Consider the following 22371-nt stretch of genomic DNA (forward strand, 5'->3'; position numbering starts at 1 on the left):
GGGTTCAGGAGGGTTGGGGGAAGGTGTTAAAGGTGTTAAAGGGGCCAGGTAAACAAACAACAACAACAACAGATGGCATTCTCACAGGATGCATGCAGGATGGTAAGTTAACGAAGAGCCCCACATTGTTTTGTTTGAATATTAGTGGCAAGTTTTCCTTTCATTGTATTTGTTCTTTACAAGAACAAGAACACCTGGTGTAGGACAGTGGAGGGAGAGTTGAAGACCCTGCATCACAGCTGGGGTTCTGGGACTCTGACCCAGAACAGCCTGGAGTGTAGATCCTTTTTTTGCTGCCCTACATGCCAGCCGGCATAATTAAAGCAGAAATGAAGTAAGTGAGTACATGATTGCATTCATGTTTGGAACCAGGCTGCATTTCCGAGAAAAATGGTCGATCCTTCAACGTCTTGTTTATGCCCGAAATGAATGAATGTTACTACAGGTTTTGTAGCAATTTAGTAAAAGTATTAGACCTTAATTGTCGAATTTCAAGATTTTCTAATCATGTATACTTTACATTATTTTTTTTACATTTTGGAAAGAATATGCAATTTTACATAAAGTGCTACTGCTACTGCCCTCTCTTCCTAAAGTCGTTTTTAAAGTACAAAAAAAATAAACACCAGATACATTTCCCCTAAAACTACAACTAGACAGAATAAAAGACATAGGCCTACAGGGCATGCGTCTGTGCACTCACATTCAATTGGAACTAGGCTCCAGACCTCCCAAAACAAACTGGTCAGGCTCCTACTTGGCCTCACCCCCCGAACCCACCTCACCCCTGCCCACTTTGACAGACTGGCATGGCTTAGGGTCGGCGACAGAGTACAGCATCTTGCAATGGGTCTGGTCCACAAGATTTGATACTCCACCAAGATACCCATGTACCTGTGTAGATACTTCCTTATTAATGTTAACGAAGTCCACACCCACAACACCAGAGGGAGTGCAACGAATCATGTTCAACCCAGATTCGGCACAAACAAGGGACTAAATTATTTTCGCTCCTATGCCACCAAAATGTGGAACGCCCTACCAACAGTCATTAAGACATGCGAATCCCTTGACTCCTTCAAAACCGCTCTTAAAGGGCACCTACGGATGGCTGCAATTCGAAACTGGCCCCCGTAAAATCTGAATCCCCCCCCACCGCCCCCCCCCCCCCTTTTCCCCTCACTGTATATGTTTCTTTTTCCCTTTTTACCTCCATTATGATGAATTCCTGTACTGTTCTTTGTCTATATAGAAGTGTCTATTTGTACGTCTCTAAATGTTTTGATGATTTGAACATGGTGGACCCTGTTGTAAACAAGTGTAATGCTTAATTGGGTCGTCCACTCACAGTTAACAGCCTTTGTATTGAGTTTGTGCTTGAAATGTACTGTAATTCTGCAAACTGTTAATAAAATGTTCAATCAATCAATCAATGCATGCACATGGATTGTGCATGTAATTTATTTTTCTCCAACAGTACAGTAATAGCAAATGGCCACTATGTGTCTCTGTAGGGTAAGAAGACTCAGGTCGCCTCCTAGTGGAATAGTGTGGAAGTCTCAGACCGGAAAAGCAATGTTATGTGTGGAAGCTGTGGCGCCAGAGCCCTATCCTATGCTGTGTACATACAAACTTTTGAAGATCAAAATCGAGCCTTGACACGTTCTCTTTTCAGCCGCTGTCACACGGTTTGGGAACTTATATTGTTTACAAAATCAGGGATATAAAAACTAACTCGTAGAGGAAAATATGCCCCGTAGACGACAGGTAAGAAAAATGTAGGTCGCACCCAACACAGGTTAGCTTAGCTGGATGCTCAGCTAACTAATAAAGGGTTGCTACGTTGCTTAGCCTGCTAACAGCCGCTGCATGAGCTATCTAACAGAAACCATACTGTTGGTTTGGTCACACAACGACAGTGATGGATTTGTAATACAATTACCGATAAAAAATACAACAGAATACATGATATCTGTCATCTAACTGCTCACTCATAATCGTCTGCAGGGAATTAATTTAATTTAGCAGGCAGTTGTCATTCATTGTTGACATGTCTTGCAGTGGCTCAGAGCACAGCAGCTGTCTGGCTGCATTCAATATGTCATGTGCTGCTGTTGAATGGTACTGGAATGTCATTCTTTGTTTGTGATTTGTTTCCCTGACAGAGACATGTGGTTGGCAGTGGTTCAGATGGGACCGAGGACTCTGACTCCTCTGCTGAAAGAGAGCAGACCAACAGTTCAGAAAGCGATGGGACCATGATGTCCAAGAGGCAGCGCCTCACCAGAGCATCCACACGCCTTAGCCAAAGCTCTCAGGGTTAGCCCATTTAGCTGTAAAATCTTTAACCATTTTTGCTTAACAACTTGAACCCCTGCACCCTTTCTCTGGTGGGAACATTTTCCAAAATTTCACCCTGTCCGCGTTAATGGTGTTTTTTGTCCACTGTCACTTCAGATACCCCAGATTTGAAACGAGCCGGGGACCATGACGAGTCTCCACCGTTGACGCCCACAGGGAACGCCCCTTCCTCAGAGTCTGAGCTGGACATCTCCAGCCCCAATGCCTCTCATGACGAGAGCCAGGCCAAAGACGCAGCCAGCAGGGACTCGGACAAGGACCTTTCCCATCGCCCCAAGCGCCGCCGCTGCCATGAGACCTACAACTTCAACATGAAATGCCCCACGCCGGGGTGTAACTCCCTTGGTAAAAAAATCTAGTGCCACTCTTGGTACAACCACTCAAGAAGACTGACACCATTTGGATGAAGTGAATGTGATTGATGTTAATGCCCCTTGTTATAAGCTCGGTGATGTTGATCTGCAGTTCTGCACTTCCTTTTTTTCTTCGTTCCAGGTCACCTCACAGGGAAACATGAACGTCATTTTGCTGTATCCGGATGCCCTCTTTACCATAACCTCTCTGCTGACGAATGCAAGGTGAGTCTGAAGCCTCTTATGTGCATGAATTGGAATGGTAACAATTAATGCATTTAAGTGTGTCATCCATGCTGTGGCTAAAATTTGCCTCAGTTCTATTATTACATAGAGCCTGAGAAGTCCTTTCGTCATAAGTCTATGCTCTGAAAAGCATATTTGTTTATTAGCATGGCATTATTGCTTTATCTGTAGCACAAGCTGCTATGTTTGCCATGGACAGATTGTGTCCTCGTGATGAAGTCTAAGCATTAAAGGGAGACTTCACCCTTTTTGCAAAAAAATATATATCAATGACCTTTATAGATTTAGAACACTTTCCTGGCGTTATTTTTTGTGTAATCTCTGGTTTTAGATATTTTAGGTTAACGGAGTGGCTCTGACGTCAGAGACACTCTTCCGTATTGCTTCCGCACTACATTGTCTCCTCACACTGCAGCTATAGACCAGCCCCACGGACACGTTCCACCTACCTACAACCTTCGTTGACTCCACCCCCACATGCGCATTTGTTACTGTGTTTGTGTCATGTCGCCGTCGTCAGCAGAGCAGCACCATACAGAAAAGTATACAGAAAAAAAACAACTCGGAGACGAGGAGATGCGCTGTGTTGCCACGAATCCCCCCCCCCCCCCCAGGGCTGCCGAAACAATATGTGTACCAGTAACTTCACAATTACAACGCAGCTTTGGACGCACATATAGACAGATGTCTGGAAACAGAGACGAAATGTTTTTATAATCGTCATGGGGGCCCGATCCGATCGTCCGCCACACTAAACCCAAGCGTTTAGGTTCTAAACACTTATTTGTAACACTTTTTAAACGTGTCACAGTGTTTAGATTATAAACAGAAGAGCATGTTTAAATGCCATGATTGCAGGCTAGTCCTGTCCGCCTCGGCAGGTTCTGTAGAACTGTCGCTGGGACGGCGGAAGGTTTCAACGGCAGGCTGGCATCGCTGTTGCCAGCCAGGGTGTAGCCTAAGCAGAGTAGCCTACAGTACTGTATGCATGCATACCCATACCTGGTAGGTGAAAACAAGCACCCAGATTAGCATTTCAATGCCTGATCTGCATGTGTACAAGGGACAGGCAACGCGGTCCACCCCGTCATTCTAATGCACTGGCTTTTAGAGAACATTCTTGTGGAAGTAAAAAGAAAAAAAAACGTACTGCATTACTGTGTCCTTTTCCATTGTAAGATGCAACCAATGTTATTTGTCAACCCATGAAATTGATATTAGTAATAAATATAGCTGGACTGTTTTTTACTCTTCACATGTTTTCACTGTTACTAACATGGACAGTAATATTTACTTTTTACACTGGTATCAGACATGGTCAAATTAATCCTGGGCCAAATGAGACTATTATCAGACCATTTCTAATGAAGATGACCCTTCACATTACAGTGCCAGTGCCACAGCTGAAATGCTAGCAAATGGGTATATATCAAACTGAAACAGTTGAATTACTGGTAAAGTAATAAATGCAAGTAGGCATACCTTCAATTAATAATTATTGAAACCAAAATTTGAAGCTCAGTTTTATTTACAGAACAAAATAAAAATAGATTGCAGCTGGGATGTTATCCTCGAATCCACTATAGCCTATGTCCCGTTGGGAGAGGGACATTTGGTTGACGACGGTTTCCAGCACCAAATCTCCTTGCAGTCCTCAAGTTCTCAGAACCCACTCGAGAAAGTGTCTGTAGGCAACCAAGCGATTTTGACTGAAAGATATAATTGACAATAAAAGTAAACGGACGTGATTATAGTTCGGTAAACTAGCTAATGTCACATAGACCGGGATATTCCACTAATATGACAGCTCGAAAAAGACAGCAGTTGAGTAGAATTGACTATTCAGTTACAGTAATATACACACCGCTACCTAAAGTAGCCTAATATTGACATGTACAACGAACACTTATGGACTGGGTTGGATATCAATTCGGAAGCTATACAATTACAAGATAGCATATCAAGTCTCTAGAACAAACAAGCCTGAGATTTAGTCTGTCGTAGCTGTATTTGTCGATTCTGACATGTCCTAATCGATATCTACGAGAGTCTAAATCCTAGGCAACAAACCATAACAAATGCGCATGTGGGGGTGGAGTCAATGAAGGTTGTAGGTAGGTGGAACAGTGTCCGTGGGGCTGGTCTAGCTGCAGTGTGAGGAGACAATGTAGTCCGGAAGCAATACGGAAGAGTGTCTCTGACGTCAGAGCCACTCCATTAACCTAAAATATCTAAAACCAGAGATTACACAAAAAATAACGCCAGGAAAGTGTTCTAACTCTTATAAAGGTCATTGATATATATTTTTTTGCAAAAAGGGTGAAGTGTCCCTTTAAGAATGAGTCTATCGAAACATACAGTATAATCTGGTGATTGAAAGCCATACGGTAAACTCTTCCTTAGAGATGTCATAGTGCAGAATGCCTCAATAACATTGGATGGTGGTGATGGACGGTAGATTGTTGTCTGTAGGACTACTTACTATACTGCTTAGTCCAGATTAGCTAGTTGATGTTTGTCTGAGTCTGTCCACTGACTCATAGCATAAAAAAGACTTTAAAAAGAATTTAATGGGGTCATGTCACAGTGACCAGAGGTCATACTTGAGTCCAAGAAAGTGGACTTTGGACTGAAGTCATTAGATTTGCGTTCACAACGTTGTGACGGACAGAAAACTCAAAAGCATTATACCTCCAGCATGGCTGTCCGCTGGCCTAAGTACCCCACTTATGTGTTCAGTCACTGATTTTCCTGGAGCATCTGATGACACTTATCACAGTGAATACCACAGCCAAACTGTAGTGATGCTCAGCGCATCATCAAGGACAAGGACAGGCACCACCCCAGCCACAAACTGTTCACAACCCTACGACCGCGGCTAGGCAAGGATAGCCTGGTTAATAAACCAGACCGAATCAGCCGTTGGCAAAAAAAAGTTGCCTGCCAGCGGATTTCGGTCTGGCGAGGCTCAGTAGCACGCCTCTTTCCTACAATCGAGAACAGGTCGGACCAATCGGGACACGGTATGCAATATGGGCGGGCTTTGGTACAGTGACGTTCAATGCTTGAGACTTTTGACTGACAGTAGCTCTGACCAATTGCGTCAAAGAGAAAATGTTTGAACCCGCCCCCCGGGAAATGAAATCCAAGTGGAGCCAGCCCAGACTGATATACCGCGACAGTGTTGTGTGATATTAGTCTGGCTTATTAGCCAGGCTAAGGCAAGGAGGCCTACCTCTTTATCAAGGGCCACCAGGTTTCTGAACGGCTTCCACCCGGCTACCATCGGACTGCTGAACAAAGGCCTGACCACCACCTGTCTGCAGGCTGGCCATGGATTTTACTTTTCCTTGTGGATCTATCATGTGGATTTTACCTTGAGCCTGAACCTTTTACCCCTACTGTACCAACTGGATTGTGCCATGTGTTAGGTAGATTTTTGCCTATCCTTGACATATTCTTCTTTACGGTTTGACTTTTTTTCATCCTTGCTCTGTCTTCTATTACTGAAAACAACAAGAAATATGGAGCTTGCACAACTCCTGTAAACCTTTTGATATGACAATTGATTCTGATTCTAAATGCATCAATGTATCATGGAGGCCCCCATGAATTGATTAATTCTTCTGTATTTAACACGGAAGCACATTGTTCCTGTGTTTCTGTGCCATACATTTATTTCTATGGTACATTTTCCTTTTTCTTTCGTGCATAAATTCTAAATTCTTTGCATTGATATTCATCCCCAGGTGAAAGCTGTCAGCCGTGAGAAACAGGAAGAGGACATGAAGGGACAGGATGAGGGCAACACGCGCCACGCCACCCGGCACCAGGTATTCTCATCTTAAACTGAGATTGAAGGGATATTATCTGAATTTAACATTATCTACATATTAGTAGGGCTAAAATTCACTGAAGAAACCCCGTCAAAGTTGTGCTGAAAAGGTTACTCTAGTGATGTCATTGATGTCAAATCCATGAATGTAAACATGCTGGTTTTAAGCTGCTACCATCAGTGGCCGTGAGTGATATTGTCCTTATTAGCGACAATGTGGGTGAGGTTGATGTAATGTCGACCATAGAGGCATATGGACATGTTGTTTCTATCGTCTATGATAACTATCAATAATTTAATGAAATTACACAAAGGGTGTGATAGTACTCTTGTTCTTCTCATTGCTGAATGCCTGTGGGCCGTGATGTGGATGATATTGGTATGTTGTCCTTGATAACGGTGTCTGCTAAATACCAACGTTATACCAATTAGCCCTTTACTAAATCCCACCCCAAAAAGCGATTGTCCAATGCCAATCCAAATGTTGTGAACATGTTTCATATATGAATGTCAATGATTGATGTGTTTGTATCATGTCTCTCAGACCCCCACATCAAAGCAGAGCAGATACAAAGAGCAGGTGACTGAGATGCGGAAAGGGAGAAACTCTGGACTGCAAAAGGAGCAGAAGGAGAAGCACACGGTACATGTACATCAACACTCCTTTTGCTTTGTGTGTGAACACATGCCAATGCCAACCTCCTATTGCTGTTGACAATGCACAACTGTGCGTCCTTTCCATTGAAAACAATGATGGGTGGGATAACTCTAGCACTGTGAAGAGGGGTTTCCCAGTGGGACTGTAACTCAATCTCTGCCCCTGTTTCTGTGTGGTCCTCAGGAGCATCGGCAGACACACAGCAACACCAGAGAGCCTCTGTTGGAGAACATCACCAGTGAATATGACCTGGAGCTCTTCAGGAAAGCCCAGGCCCGAGCTTCTGAGGACCTGGTAATAGACTGTTATTTATCAATATCTCTATCTACAAGACCATTTTGTAAAATAATTGTCTAGACTGAAGTGAGTGGTTATTACGTCCCTTTAGGTCCCTGGTTGGCTACCATTTCCACCCAGCTGGACAATTGTATACACTTGTCGAACACTGTGTCTTTTGGGCTTCAATGGATAACTGTGTAACACCTGTTGCTGATGTAGATCAAACAGCTGGTAGTGTTTACCAAAAATGTCGTTTTGGATTAGCAGTGTTTTGTTACACTTTTTCAGCTGCTCTGTGTTAATTAATTCCTTTTCGCGACTTAAGTATTTTCTGGTGCATCCGGCTTGGCCGAGCGTTTATATTTAAACACAGTTGGCTTTTTGGGGAGGAATTAATTAGCATGACTAAATTAGGGTGAAAAAAAACTGTTAAAAATAATTGTCTAATCTAAATGGAAAAAAGAGAGAGGGGGGGGGGGGGGGCAGAGTGGCAGTTTTCGTTTTCATTTTTTCTCTCTTAGTGCCCATGATCATTTCAGGGGACTTAGGGGACTTGGGACTGGGGATGTCCCGATCCGATTCCGATTATTTGATTTTGACTATCTGCTGACCCCAATTTTCCCTGATCCGATGTTATATTTTTATAGAACACTTATATATATATCTATATATCACAATAGTATAATATCCAAAATCACAGACAATATCCAGTCTAATATCATAACATGGATATAAAATTGATACTAGGGATATCCTGATCACGTTTTCTTTCGCCCGATCATTTGAAAATGAGGTGATTGGCCCCGATTTCCAATCACGTGATCGGATCGGGACAGCCCTACTTGTAGCATGTGTATGAAGAGCACAGACAGACATATTCCATATGTAAATAGACATTCTCGACCCCACGTTAACCCGTCCACAGGAGAAGCTACGTATCCAGGGACAGATTACAGAGGGCAGTAACATGATCAAGACCATTCTGTTCGGCCGCTACGAGCTGGACACCTGGTACCACTCTCCCTACCCTGAGGAGTATGCACGCCTGGGCCGCCTCTACGTCTGTGAGTTCTGCCTTAAGTACATGAAGAGCCAGACCATCCTCAGGAGACACATGGTAAGAGCTGGAGCACTGTTTCCCAAACAGTGGGCCGGGACCCATTTGTGGGTCGCGGACACATTGTTATGGGTCCATTCGTTTTTGTTTCCTACATTTGGGTTTTAATTATTATTTCAAAACATTTTCAAAAAACAATCCTAAAAATGCTAAACTTCATGAATTAATGACAAAATCCAATAATGCTTTCAGTAATGTCATGAAGAAATGAAAGAAAAATCTAAGAAAAAAAAAATAATAATAATAAAGAAACTATATTAGATGAAAGAATAAAATGAATTCTATCCAAAATCCAATCCCTGTTGCTGGTAATATTATCCAATCCTGTTTTATAGTTGTCTTTGAAACATTTTGTTGTTTATAATTTGTTTATATAATCTATAATGCATTTTCATTGTGGCTGTATTTACGTGTTTCCAGGCCAAGTGTGTATGGAAACATCCACCTGGAGATGAGGTCTACAGAAAGGGAGCCATATCTGTGTTTGAGGTCGACGGTAAAAAGAATAAGGTTGGTGAGATGTGATGACATTGTGTCGTTTCTATTGTCCATGGCTAGATTCATTCTGGTCTCAAAGACCATTGTTGGTGTTCAGGTAGACCTTGTTGAGACCTGAATGGAATCAAAATGATCCTCTTCTGCCCTGCTCTTGTCGCTGTTCTAACACCACTGTTCTTATGTGATCTCATAGGAACATTGAGATGTTGTCTAAGCATTATAATTCCGACTGATGAATATGAATTTAAGTTTATTTCATGAAAAGTATAATAAACAATTGAAACATAATGCCTTCTATTTTGCGGGCAGTGATGCTACTGTTGTCGTCGGCACTACTGATAGTTCACAAGTTCGACAGCAACGGAATTGGAACAGCTGGCACTGACAGACTAAAAAGCTTTTGAAAAGGACTGCCCCCCATAAGAAAACTGGATTTATTTATTAATTCTATTTTCGATATTCAGTTAAGCCGGTTTTCTTATAAAGGTGAAGAAGAGGGATGCCATTTCATTTTGTGTGTAAGGGGAACCATGTGAAAACATGGCACCAGGTTATCACCCTCAAACTAGAAGCCAATGTGTAAATGATGCTTTGTCCCCAGATATACTGCCAAAACCTGTGTTTGCTTGCCAAGCTCTTCCTGGACCACAAGACACTGTACTACGACGTGGAACCTTTCCTCTTCTATGTCATGACGGAGGCAGATAACACAGGCTGTCATCTAGTGGGCTACTTCTCCAAGGTAGTTTATTGTATTGCATAATTTGTTTGTCAGGGCACTATTTTATTAAAATGGTGTATGAGATACAGCAATCAACTTGTAAAAATAAATAATGATTTTTCCATTGTGTCATATAGATTTATTGGAAGAAGCAACTAATGTATCCTTTTCTCCCCATGTCCAGGAGAAGAACTCTTTCCTCAACTATAATGTGTCCTGTATCTTGACTATGCCACAGTACATGAGGCAGGGATATGGCAAGATGCTCATCGACTTCAGTAAGTAAAAACATGACCATGGTTCTGTTTTTACAGATTGTAGGAAAATAACAGCATCTCACTGAAGGCTTACTAACCGCAGCTCCATCTCCCAAGAGGGATAGTTTTGCATGTCCTAGTCAGAAAAAAACGAATATTAGTTTTTGTCTGACTAGGACAATGTTGTCTGTTCTACAGGAAAGGAAAGAGTTGCTTACTTTCTGGTTTACTGATGCTGTGTCCTCTATCTCCCATGCAAACTTTGAGTGCCTTCCTGCTACATCAAACAAAAAAAGATAGGTTGGGTGCTGCTCAACCACAATATAAATGTGTATACATATAATTGTCTCCACCAGGCTGAAGGCACGGGGAGAGTATGTTTTGCACTCCGTCTGCCCGTCCGTCCGTCCGTCTGTGTACAGCTAATCTCTGGCATTGTTGGCCCGGTCGATGCCAAACTGCACACACATTCCCTAGATGCCAACGACGAACCTCTGCCCTAATTTTTCAAAAATGGCCTGTTATAGTGGCACCATGAGGCAGAGTTTTGCAAAACACATTCCTTTATATTACTCGCACACATTTTATCCATACGTCACGCAAATCGGTATACACTACCTCTATAGTCATGTGATCAACACGGACCTGTCCGCTTCCCCATATTCCATCCTCATTGGCCAAGATTGCCTTCCAAAGTTTGTAGGATTGGTCCGTTTTGAACACGAAGCCTTAAATCATGAACACAGAGTGCAATTTGAGGGAAATTTTGTATGCATTTTCCCACTAGGCCGAGGAAGAAATGCCACTTGAAAATGTTCACATCAGCCTCATGGTGGCGCTATAACTGGCCCATTTATGTTTTTACCTATAACTGCACGATCTGTGTGAAACTTTGTATGCACACTCCCTAGAGGCCAAGGAAAAACCTTTGACCTGCATTTTTCACATCTGCTCTTTATAGCGCCAACAGGAGGCCGACTTATGTAAAACAACACATATCATGTCACATATCGTGTTTGTACACATATCATTTTTTTATATTACTTTTTTTTTATGCTGTTTTATTTCTCATATTCCATCCTGATTGGCTAACATTGACTTACAAAGTTTTCAGGAGTGGCCTGTATTATACAAAATGCCGAATAATGGACTACAGTTAGAAAAGTGAGAGCATTCACAATCTGACTGTCAGGCTTTCATTTGTTCCAATTTATTTGGAACTGAAGTTTTGACATCACATGGTACCGTTTTCAGTGTGTAATATAAAATTACTTTTATATTACAAGCTGAAGAAGGCATCATATGATGTCAATATATCAGCAGCCATCTTTATTTTTTCCATAGTTAACTTTACATGGGAACTAGTGTGTGTGGCAGTATTCTATTTCAGTTGATTTCTCCAGTCAGTACTCAAGGTGTGCTTTTTGTTTAGCTCCGTATAGACTAGACAACACTAATTAAGTTGAACAACATTCCCCTTTAACTGATCCTCTTTTGACTGTTCTCTCCCTGCTGTGTTTAGGCTATTTGCTGTCCAAAGTTGAGGAGAAGGTTGGCTCTCCAGAGAGGCCTCTGTCTGACTTGGGCCTCATCAGCTACCGTAGTTACTGGAAGGAAGTGCTGCTCAGATACATGTATAATTTCCAGGGCAAGGAGATCTCCATCAAAGGTTTGTGAGAAGCAACACTGCATAGCGCTAATAAGGCATGTCACAATTATTGCATAATCGCCTCTCTGCTACTCTTTGGCTTTTCCCTTCAGGGGTCCCCACAACGAATCATCTGCCTCCATCTCACACTGTCCTCTGCCTCCTCTCACACCAACTAACTCCATGTCCTCTTTCACTACATCCATAAATCTTCTCTTTGGTCTTCCTCTAGGCCTCCTGCCTGGCAGTTCCAACCTCAACATCCTTCTACCGATATACTCACTGTCCCTCCTCTGTACATGTCCAAACCATCTCAGTCTGGCCTCTCTGGCTTTATCTCCAAAACATCTGACATGCGCTGTCCCTCTGATGTACTCGTTCCTGATCCTATCCATCTTTGTTACTCCCAGAGAGAACCTCAACATTTTAGTCTCTGCTACCTCCAGCTCTACTTCCTGTCTTTATCTCAGTGCGACTGTCTCTAAACCATTCAACATAGCTTGTATGGTTTACAAGCTATGTTACACAAGTTTGTACACTTTCATTTGCAATTATTGAAAATAATCACATTTATTTTCCATGTTGAAACATTTTCTAAAAATAGTGGAAAAAGTATAAATTACTAAATAGGTCAGTCATTTATTTATTTAAGTTATTTGTCATATCTGCCCTGTGCATTTTAGACAAAGTCTAAAAGGCAAAAAAATGTATTCATATTTTGCATACCCTCCATAAGGAAGTTGAAGTCTGTCGATGAATAATTCATTCATCCACTACAATTCACATAAAAGTGCAACAGTAGCAGAATAATGGTAGCAGGTTGACAAATGGTACGAATTGTCTATTTGGTGTTTATTGTTTTACACTGTCATCCAGTATTTACGGTATGAGAAGAGATCTGTTCCCCAAGGTCTGCATTTTAATACTTTCAACAACCTGTGTGGATGAATCCATAGTCTATGTCCAAGTATATACACATCATTCGCACCTTTGGACCAAAATGCATATGTAGCAGGATTTTACATTGAATCCCACTCTTTAATATATAGAATTGCTCATTCTGTGCACCCAGTGTCATAGTCATGTGCCAAAATGATTCACTATTGTAATATTTGCATGGTGTATACAGAGATAAGTCAGGAAACCGCGGTCAATCCAGTGGACATCGTCAGCACCCTGCAGTCTCTTCAAATGCTCAAGTACTGGAAGGGAAAGCACCTGGTATTGAAGAGACAGGTAAGATACTAATACAAGTTGATCTATGTTCTCAATACGGTGTGTGGGACCCTTGCACTCACCCAGCAGCCCAGGTCTAAGTTGGTCCCTGGTTGATGGTTAGAATGAAAACACCATTGTCGGGCACTGGAACAGGAGCGCATACCAATCGTGAAGATGTGCTGACCACGGGAGATTTATAACCGTTTAAAAGAGGGGAGGTCGTACAGCTCACAATGCAAAACCTTTTTCATTTGAAAAGAAACCAATGTTTCTACAAAGTCCAAACTCCTCTCTTTTAAATAGAATGAAAACACATGTATATGAAAAAACTCTGGGTCCCCAGGGTCGGCAGTAAGCAGTGTTTCCTGATGAGTTTAAAAGGGAACACCAGTAATGTTGGGACACAAAATGTGCAGATGCAGACAGACAGATATGTTAGCTATTGTTATAGGATTATAGGTGGTGTGCCCAAAAGCACACAGACAGTTGCCTGATTAGATACCTAGAAGCACAGCTACAAGGTCTTTGAGTTCCCATGAGGTGAGAACCACTGTTGTTTTACTGTGGCGTAGTCATTACTGTAGACGGGTCTAAAACATTTGTAAACCATGCATTAACTTCATGTGTACTACGAGTCAATATCCAAATACTGATATATTATTGATTTCAGCTGTTCCAAAGTTTACAAGACCCGTTTTAATTGCTACAGTACATTGTATTCAATTGTTTTGTATTTCCAATGTATTTGTATTTAAGTTAAATATTACTAACTTTTGCACTGAATAATTAATGGTAGGGTAAGTGAAAATTGGAACTGGAACACTCCCACCTGCAAAGTGCAAATGTATGTATGGTTTATCAAAGCGCTGGAGAGACAGAGAGACCCCTGTTACTGAACAAACACTTGATAGCAATGATTACTTATCGGAATATAGTGCTTTAACTTCTTTTTTTTGACCAAACATATCACTTACCCTTCCTTTTAATATCCCTTCATTGTATTTTGCAAAGTGGCCCCCTGAAGTGAGAGTGCACATTTATGTCCCTGTCTATCATAAAAGTTGCCCAGACCTTTTTTAAACCATAAAGGAATACAGGGTAAGAATATGCAGAGCACAAGGGTAATTAAACTGACTCTCATAAATTAACAAAGTAACTTGGTTTAACATTGTTAATTTCTTCTTCCTAGGACCTGATCGATGAGTGGAAGGCCAAGGAGACTAAGCGAGGCAATAACAACAAAACCATCGACCCCAGCTCACTAAAATGGACCCCACCCAAAGGGACATAGGTTCAACCCGCAGGCAGGCTGCTGAATGAACAATACCCCACCAGCCACAAGTAGCCTATAAACGTACCAGTCAATCAATTATCAGTGTTCTTTGTTTCCGTCTTTAAGTCCGGAAATATCCCAGTAGCCCTCTCATTACATTTTTTTATTTGTTATTTCATATTTGAACGCATATTTATGTTTTAAGCGCCATGAATCACAATTCAAAGTGTTCCTGACTGAAATATTGTCAAACAATGAAGGTCGGAGAGAATTTGAATTTGACCTTTCCCATCTCTTGTTAGCTTTGAATGTCTTTCTACTTGCTGACCTTTTTTTAAAATCTAATATGGCAGATGACATGAATGTTTTGCTTTTCTCTCTCACACACACACACACACAAAACCACATTGCAGCTTTTGCAGCAGCTTTTTATTCAAAAGTGCATTTTGAAGGTGGTTTATTTAGTTTGGGCTATACAACATCATCAGCATGACCTTTGAATCCGGACCGAACAGAATGTTCTCTGAGGAGTGATATATATATTTTTTGGTTGGCATAAAGTTGTATAAGATCATGCAAATGTATAATTCCTGGTCACGTTTCAGTAATAACTGAGTTGGGCCCATTCCTCTTGTTGTGAATCTGCCAAATAAAGAAGAACAAGAAACCTCTTCATAAAAGCATTCTGATATTTTAAGAGTTTGTTTAGGATGTCATGATGTGTCCACTATCGTTCTGACAAATTGCACAAAGGAATAAAACAGCCTCAGGTTTTTCTATCTACAAAGATACCTTGCTTATCTGATTCCTGTGATACATCAAGTGCACTGCTGGTTGCAACTGGAATTATTCTGGTTAAAGACTCTGCAATAAACAGAAAATCGTTTTAACATTTTAATAGGATGGTTTTATCTTGGCTGTAATGATAGTTGTTAATGTGTAGTGGTGCTTTATTATATTACTTTTTTTTTACCATTAATAAAGTTGCCTTGAGATTTATCTTGGTTTTATTTGTTCTTACCACCGCTAGTAATGCTTCTCCCCATCAGGCCCACAAACATCTCTCCTTTATTTCCTAAAGGTGCACAAAGCAGTCATTAATTCACCATTCACTAACTCATATAATAGCAATTACAGAAAATGTTTTAGAAAAGTATCCATGTTGAATATGGGATTACAGTCGAGTGATAAGGAGACTCCTTATTTTAGACTGTTCTGGCTTCAATCACACTCCACTTACTTCGTCTGCCCATTTTAATAGGTTGTCCTGTACCTGTGATACAGAAAGCCTAATTATTGGACTGTATGTACAGTACTATATTCTATAACATTAAACAAGAAACATGTAAGTTATACAAAATTCTTGTGGCTACCTGAGCGTTTGCCAATGAGTCCATAAAAGTGGGGGACTTTAGTTATCTTTCGAGTAGCCGACCAGCTGTCCAGTCTCGCCTCCAGTGAGTCATCCTGTTGGAAACAAAAATAGCACATCATTTATCTATGACCTTTAAAAATACAATACATCTGTAAGACTTGCATTTCTATAGCATTCGTTGGAAGCTAACAGTAGATTGCTGACACTCACCTGCCAGTCTTTGGAAAGCCATTTCTCCTTATTTACATTGAAAGACAGTCCCTGACAGGTTTGCACCAAGGCACAGAAGACGACTATAAGCTGTAACTTCCAGTTTTCCATTAAGGCTTCTAGTATACCTGTTCTGTGTCTTCTGCAGCAAAGCACCTATTTTTCTATCAGTTGTATGGACCAATACGAATATATTAAAAAAAGAAACTTCCCAGATAGATACTGTCTGCCTTACTCATACTGCCTGATCACACTGTATCCGAGGTCCATTTATACCACCATACTCCATGCAGCTATAGTCCCCTCCCCTTTAAACATGCTCAAATTATTAGAGATCCTCTGCTTTTTCTTTTGATCTGAAGGCAGGCTGGAACATTTTCCACATTACTCATCCAGTAAACGGATATGTAGTAGCTACAATGATTTACTCAAGCCCACTTTTGTTATTGAGCCTGACAAGTTTTACAATGTCATTATCACCATCACTTTTACTTTTTGAATTAGTCTTTTATCGGAAAAGAATCACACCATTGATACAAAAATACTATGCAATTTTGTTCAACCAGTTGCTCCTGTTTTTCTCACAATATGTACTGTAAGTGGTTCAGAGATTCCCCTTAGCAGATACGCACACAGGTTACAGCATATAACATTCTGCCATAAATATTGACCATTTAGTTGCGTATTTCAATTCCATATATTAGATTCCCGGTTGACTATTTGTCAGAAAATATACCGCTCTGCTGCCTCATTTGTCTTTGTGATGTGTATATGGGTTTCTTTGATATCAGCCAGGACAGCAGGCGGCTCGGGTCTTTGAACAATGCTTTGTAAATACAACCTTCTGCTTTGAGGTTCATGCTTTAATAGTCAGCCAATTGACTTAGTGAACTACAAACTAACCTTATTAAAGCAGGGCAAGCCCAGTAATGACCTATATGGTGCTATGGTTGGCCGAGAGATATATGAAGCATTATTGTTTCCATTGTGTGCCGTGTTGTGATGTGACCCTCTGAAGAAGATAGTCCCGCAGCCAGGGTTGTGGAGTGGGACATTTGGTATAGTCTTTTGTATTGGCCTATAATATATTACCGACAGCCAGTCAGCAAGTGGATTCATGAATGTATGTATATAGACAATATTTTAGGCCAATAAAAAAGACTATATACCAACTACTTTAAAGAAGCATGTTGGAGAAAGGCTGGTTACAATCCAAGATCCACACTGAAGCCACGCCATTTCTATGTATATCCCGAGATCCACATTTCACATTATGTTTTTAACTTTTTTGACATATCCAGGTTTCATTTCTTAATTGAATACAATGGGTCTCTGATCGGGGTGAAACCTTGGCCAATTTTCTTTTTCCACAACACACTCCGGCTATTGAAAGTTGTGGAGAGGCAATTACTTGTCAATCGGCGTCTCTCTAAGGACACCCTCTCGAAACAGGCCTGACACACGCTTTGATCCTTCTACAGGTGCTTCTCGAAGCCCGGGACAATTTGGCTTGAAAGGCAATTACACCTGAACAGCCTTTGTGTGCACATACACAGCCCACAGCTAACATGGAGTAATGACTCAAAAAGGGTTCGAAGGGCCAAGAATTTGCATTTTAAATGTCCCCTGCACAAAGAGCCTGTGTAATTGCAGAACGCTGTATTTCCATGTTACAGTCACAGCCCAACAGGCCTTTTCGTAAATGTATGATGCATCATAATCAATCAATCGATTGACAGCTTCTTATGGTGTGTTCGCACGAGCAGACGCAAAGACAAATGGGAGTATTATTTGGAGCAGCTACATGCATCATTGTGTCTTTGCATCGTCATGTCGCTGGCTTCCATTGACAATGAATGGTAGACTGTCTTTGCGTCTGCCCGTGTGAACGCAACATTAGGACTCAAAGTACTAGTACTCTGACAACAGGTAATGATGTCATAGAACCGTTATAGATACAGTAAATGACATCAGAAACACTGGCCATGTGTACTTTATGCATATTTCACCCATGCCTGGCAGTGCTGGGTACCCCAGCTATTTATCACACCTACGTCGCAATACCTGTATGTCTGAGTCATAGTATCGGTGGTTTCGTCAGAGTACCCGTTGTACACGTCTATCTATGTCCCTTATGGATATATGGAGATCCCTAATGTCATTAGCATTGTGATTGGCCAGAATGAGATGATGTATGACGATGTATGATAAGAGCGCCCCTTTCACACGGGTGTGATTTTTCAAATTTACAGAGTAGGCCAAAAAATTAAGGTAACAGCAACATTATGTGTAGATTCTTTGTATGTATTTTGCATTGTTTTCTAATATTCACTTAAATTAAAGTATCAATTATGTTTTTTGTTGTTTTCTAACAATGCGAGATGCATTGAAACAATCATGTATACATCTATGTAAAAAAGAAAAAGCAAAGACTTGTATATTTGTCTAAATAAAAATATCTTAAATAAATCTATGTAAACATGTTCTGTGCATTCAGGACTTTGTATTGTAGCAGCTAGTGCTTGAAAATGTTGGAACGACCAACAGATGGATTAGTTTATACTAGCTGTGTGGTCACAGCTAAACAATATACAGGTATATATAATATTGTGAAACCCTGATGACCCCAGACGTGTGCCATATTCATCGTTTCACACAGGTGGATCATCAGAGCAATCATGTGCATGAATCATATGCATGGGAACAGAAAGACACAAATTCATTGTCTGTATTGAAGGACTATTGAATTCCCGAATGGCCACTGGAGTAGCATCAATGAAACCATGGAACATTCATCCACAAGGACATCTTGCCTCTCCCTTGCCTTATCGAGTCCCCATCTGGAATGTGTCCTCAGTTTGATAGTCATAATGGTTTTTAATAGTGACTTTGGAAGCATCTGAAATCGCATCACTCACTGTCATTGAATGGATATAAAAGAGCCATACATGCTGGAGGTTTGGGGAGTACAGAACCTATTCTAGTATCCGCTGCAGTTCTCGATCTGACTGAGAACAGGGTGTCCTGACTCTGCTGTGTACACTGTAAAACCACTGGGTATTCATTTAACTCTGGGAGTGTACAAATGTACCCCCACCCCCCAGACCCATTTCACAGCTGGTAAGATTTAGGCCATGATTCAGGGCTGAAGTGATACAGTATCATGGGAAATAATGTTATAATTAATTTGATAGATTCCCTTGTTCTAATGGTTTCCTAACAGCCTTCATACATGGATTACACAAAGAGTTGTCTTTTGATTGATTCTTATTGACTTGATCGCACTTTTAATATTCTAACAACATTATTGTAATGGCAGTCGTCACTTATATAGAAACTGAAATGGGGCCTTAGGCCCTACTGTGTAATACTGATCAACAGGCAGAGACATTGGACACAGCAGCCTCATCTGTGCATCGTTTGTTTTGTGGTTTGTGTTAATAAAAGCCATCATCTCTTCTTTTCCTCCCCTAATTGAAATCATGTGACTGCTTCTAAATACCACCACCCTGGAAGATGTGTTATTTTCATACCCTGCTTAACTTAACACAGGACATTTTCTTTGTGCTATTACAGAGCAACCTGCGAGGTGTAGGCACACACATAATCTATGTCCTGTTCAAGGATGCTGATGGATACATTGCCTGTTGCAGCGATTTAGGCTACAAATGGTATGAGATGGTCTTTATAATGCCTTGCCTAGGTCACCCTGTGTTTTAAACCCAAGTTTTCTTGAGATCAAAAGGGCTATGCTGTTCATACAAGGAGTTGCCACGGGGGGTCGCCATGTGACCAAAACAGGGGCCCCTCAATACAAATTGCATCTGTCAGAGGCTGCTTAGAAACATCTTTGCCGCTGTCTTTGTAATAGGACACCCACTGCTTGAGCCGGGGCCTGTAATCTCCCGTTGACAGATATTGTATGTTATCAGATGGGCAGAGGTCCACAAATACTGAAATGTGATGAGTTTAGTCACAAGGGCCTCCTATCATCACGTATAGTCTGACATAGCTGCTTTAAATGGGTCCTGAGGCTGGCTGCCTGGTAGGCATGCTTCCTGCCCACTATCTCTTCACAATCTGTGAATGTGATCCATCTTAACATGGACAAATTAGTCCATTCATGGAACTAAGTGGGCTTTAGTGGAGTTTGTCTCATTGACTGAGATGATCAGAGCTACTAGGGTGAAGGTGAAAGGTGATGATTCTAAACATGCAGTGATGGTGGAAGAAGTAGTTATTCCGTTTTTATACCACAAATAATAGTCTATTTACTCTATTACAGTAGGTAGTACAACTCCTGCATTGACACAATAGCCTACTTGTCTTCCTTTACTTTGTTAGTTTTAATGTAAATGTAGCCATTATCCCATTATGCCAGATCATTTCACAGTCATAATAATTGGATTGTGTTATCACTGACAATGTTTTGCCCATAGGATAGGCCTACTATAATAACTTGTCTCATAGACAGTCACAGGTGTCATTAATTACCCAACTAACTGCAACACAACACAGTGCCCCCGCCATACGAATGTGCTCACTGGAGGAAATGTGGTCCGTGCATTTCGTGGAAAAGTGGATATATGTGACTATTAAATGCACGTTTTCTGCCAGAACCTTCAACGGGATATGAAACTAGATGAATAGCTGACGCAGGGTGGGTGAGATAAAGAGCGCTATAGCTAGTGCTACTACAACAGCCTAGCCCAAACATTTAGACTCTCGTAGCCCACCGTTAATGCTCCTCACGGGAGTAACCTGGCATGCATGGCCATTAGACTCTCGTGTATTTTATAGATTTTTAATTTTCAATCTACGACAGTCTTCATTTACCTGAGGGGGGAGGACCGAGGGCGTACACCAGCTGAGACATTAGGGCTCCGAACATGTATAAATGCAAAGTAGGCTATATGGTGCTTTAACACCTGATGCCCCAAATGTTAGAGAGGCCTACGGGGTGCTTGTGCAATGTATTAGTCCGTAGTTTATGTCGGTAGTTCCCAATGGCCATAGACGGCGGTAGTGAGGGGGCGCATCCGGTGAAAGCCGGAATCTAAACTAGGGGAAATACATGGCGTTCGGCCACAAACGGGATTAAAACACTTCTTTATTGAAAACTATGGACTAATACATTGCACAAGCACCCGTAGGTCTCTTTAACATTTGGGGCATCAGGTAAGCACCTTATATTTTGCATTTATACATGTTCGGACTGGAGCCCTAAGCCTAAAGTCTCAGCTGGTCAAATGTTGCGTTCACACGGGCAGATGAAACGATGCAGTCTACCATTCAATGTCAATGGAAGCCAGCGTGAAGCTGCCGCAAATTATGCTGTGATGCGTTTTTTGCATCGCACCATGTCTCTCGTAGATTGAAACTGTAAAAATCGATAAAAGGGTCAGTGATACACAGCATCTTGCGTAAAAAAAATAAAAAAAATAAAATTTCCAAAAAGCTTATAGGCTACTATAAAGGTTTTCTACCATAGAAAGAAATATTTGCACCTCAGTGACCCCCTTTCCACGGTTAGTTCCCAATGGGAACCGGTTCAGTTCTTTTTGGTTCTTGGTCCATGAGCCAGAGCTCCAAAATTGGAACATTATTTACTGGGATACATCACTGAGGATAGTCCCAGGTGCGGCTCAAGAATCCACCACTCCTGAATAAAGTGTCTGGTGCAACGCACAGGTCCTAGCTGTACTCCTGGTGAGAGCAGGAGTGGACCTGGTGAGACGTAGGAGGGGCCCGGACAGGAGTCAACCCACAGAGCCTAGTCCCTCCACATGCCAGAATTGTGCCTCCCAGTCCTGGCAGAGTAGTTCCGGAGTGGTTCCAACTGATTGTGTGGCCCTGGTCTTTCCCTAGTGGGTCTGATCGGTTCTTCATTACATGAGGAGTAATGCCCATCTTTAGAATAAAATGCCCCCCTCCCCCTCCCTGTTATGTCCAAAATGTGTCCCCCCCCATTACAGTGTAAATGGATATGTTTTTCTGACAGTTGAACATGCCCTCTTTCAGAAAAAATGAAAAATTCTGTAAAAAAATATATTTTGTTTTGAAAAAGTTGAAATGGCACCGAATAGTAAGAATGACCCAAAACACATCTACTTAGGTTACTATGCGACTTGACCTTTGCAATGTCAAATGCCAATGTGAGTCTGTGGCAGTAAGGAGTCAGAGGGTAGGCTCCAAAAATCACACGTTAAATCATTGACTAAGTCAAGACCTTAGTATTCTGAGACAAACGGTAAGAAGCACTAAATGTTTAAAACTGCTTGAACTGTAGACTACAGACATTAGTCTGCCTAAGCCTAATCTT

General features: G+C 41.4%; 2 protein-coding genes and 1 long non-coding RNA gene across 7 annotated transcripts in view; 2 read left to right on the plus strand and 1 right to left on the minus strand.

The window, feature by feature from the left end:
• The first annotated feature begins 221 nt into the window (after positions 1-221).
• On the plus strand, positions 222-15463 carry kat7b (K(lysine) acetyltransferase 7b). Of its 2 annotated transcripts, none has more exons than XM_079493198.1 (14): positions 222-334; positions 2166-2319; positions 2458-2706; positions 2857-2939; positions 6710-6793; positions 7340-7438; positions 7637-7747; positions 8658-8849; positions 9270-9359; positions 9949-10089; positions 10253-10346; positions 11848-11994; positions 13103-13209; positions 14381-15463. In XM_079493198.1, exons 2-14 carry the CDS (start codon positions 2259-2261, stop codon positions 14480-14482), a joined length of 1560 nt encoding a protein of 519 aa, XP_079349324.1. In that variant the 5' UTR covers positions 222-334; positions 2166-2258; the 3' UTR covers positions 14483-15463. The 2 variants fall into 2 exon arrangements, with proteins under 2 accessions (XP_079349324.1, XP_079349323.1); XM_079493197.1 differs by lacking the exon at positions 222-334 and adding an exon at positions 1529-1767.
• Positions 15024-20988, minus strand: LOC306915686 (uncharacterized protein). 4 transcript variants are annotated; one of them, XR_013788868.1, is made up of 6 exons: positions 20886-20988; positions 15838-15931; positions 15705-15737; positions 15438-15539; positions 15257-15328; positions 15024-15106 (listed from the first exon to the last, which is right to left on the minus strand). XR_013788868.1 is itself a non-coding variant. In XM_079493199.1 (6 exons), the coding sequence occupies exons 1-6, from the start codon at positions 16158-16160 to the stop codon at positions 15066-15068; spliced, it is 405 nt and encodes a 134-aa protein (XP_079349325.1). In that variant the 5' UTR covers positions 16161-16170; the 3' UTR covers positions 15024-15065. The 4 variants fall into 4 exon arrangements, 1 of the variants encoding a protein (XP_079349325.1); XM_079493199.1 differs by lacking the exon at positions 20886-20988 and adding an exon at positions 16050-16170 and having other exon boundaries at positions 15486-15539; XR_013788867.1 differs by having other exon boundaries at positions 15024-15328; positions 15486-15539.
• The window catches only part of LOC306915687, a 41211-nt gene continuing 39412 nt past the window's right edge, over positions 20573-22371 (plus strand). The window contains exon 1 of the long non-coding RNA XR_013788870.1: positions 20573-20709. This is a non-coding gene — a long non-coding RNA (uncharacterized lncRNA). The remainder of the gene's footprint in view (positions 20710-22371) is intronic.

Source organism: Electrona antarctica (assembly GCF_951216825.1).
Source record: "Electrona antarctica genome assembly, chromosome: 22".
Taxonomy (NCBI): domain Eukaryota; kingdom Metazoa; phylum Chordata; class Actinopteri; order Myctophiformes; family Myctophidae; genus Electrona; species Electrona antarctica.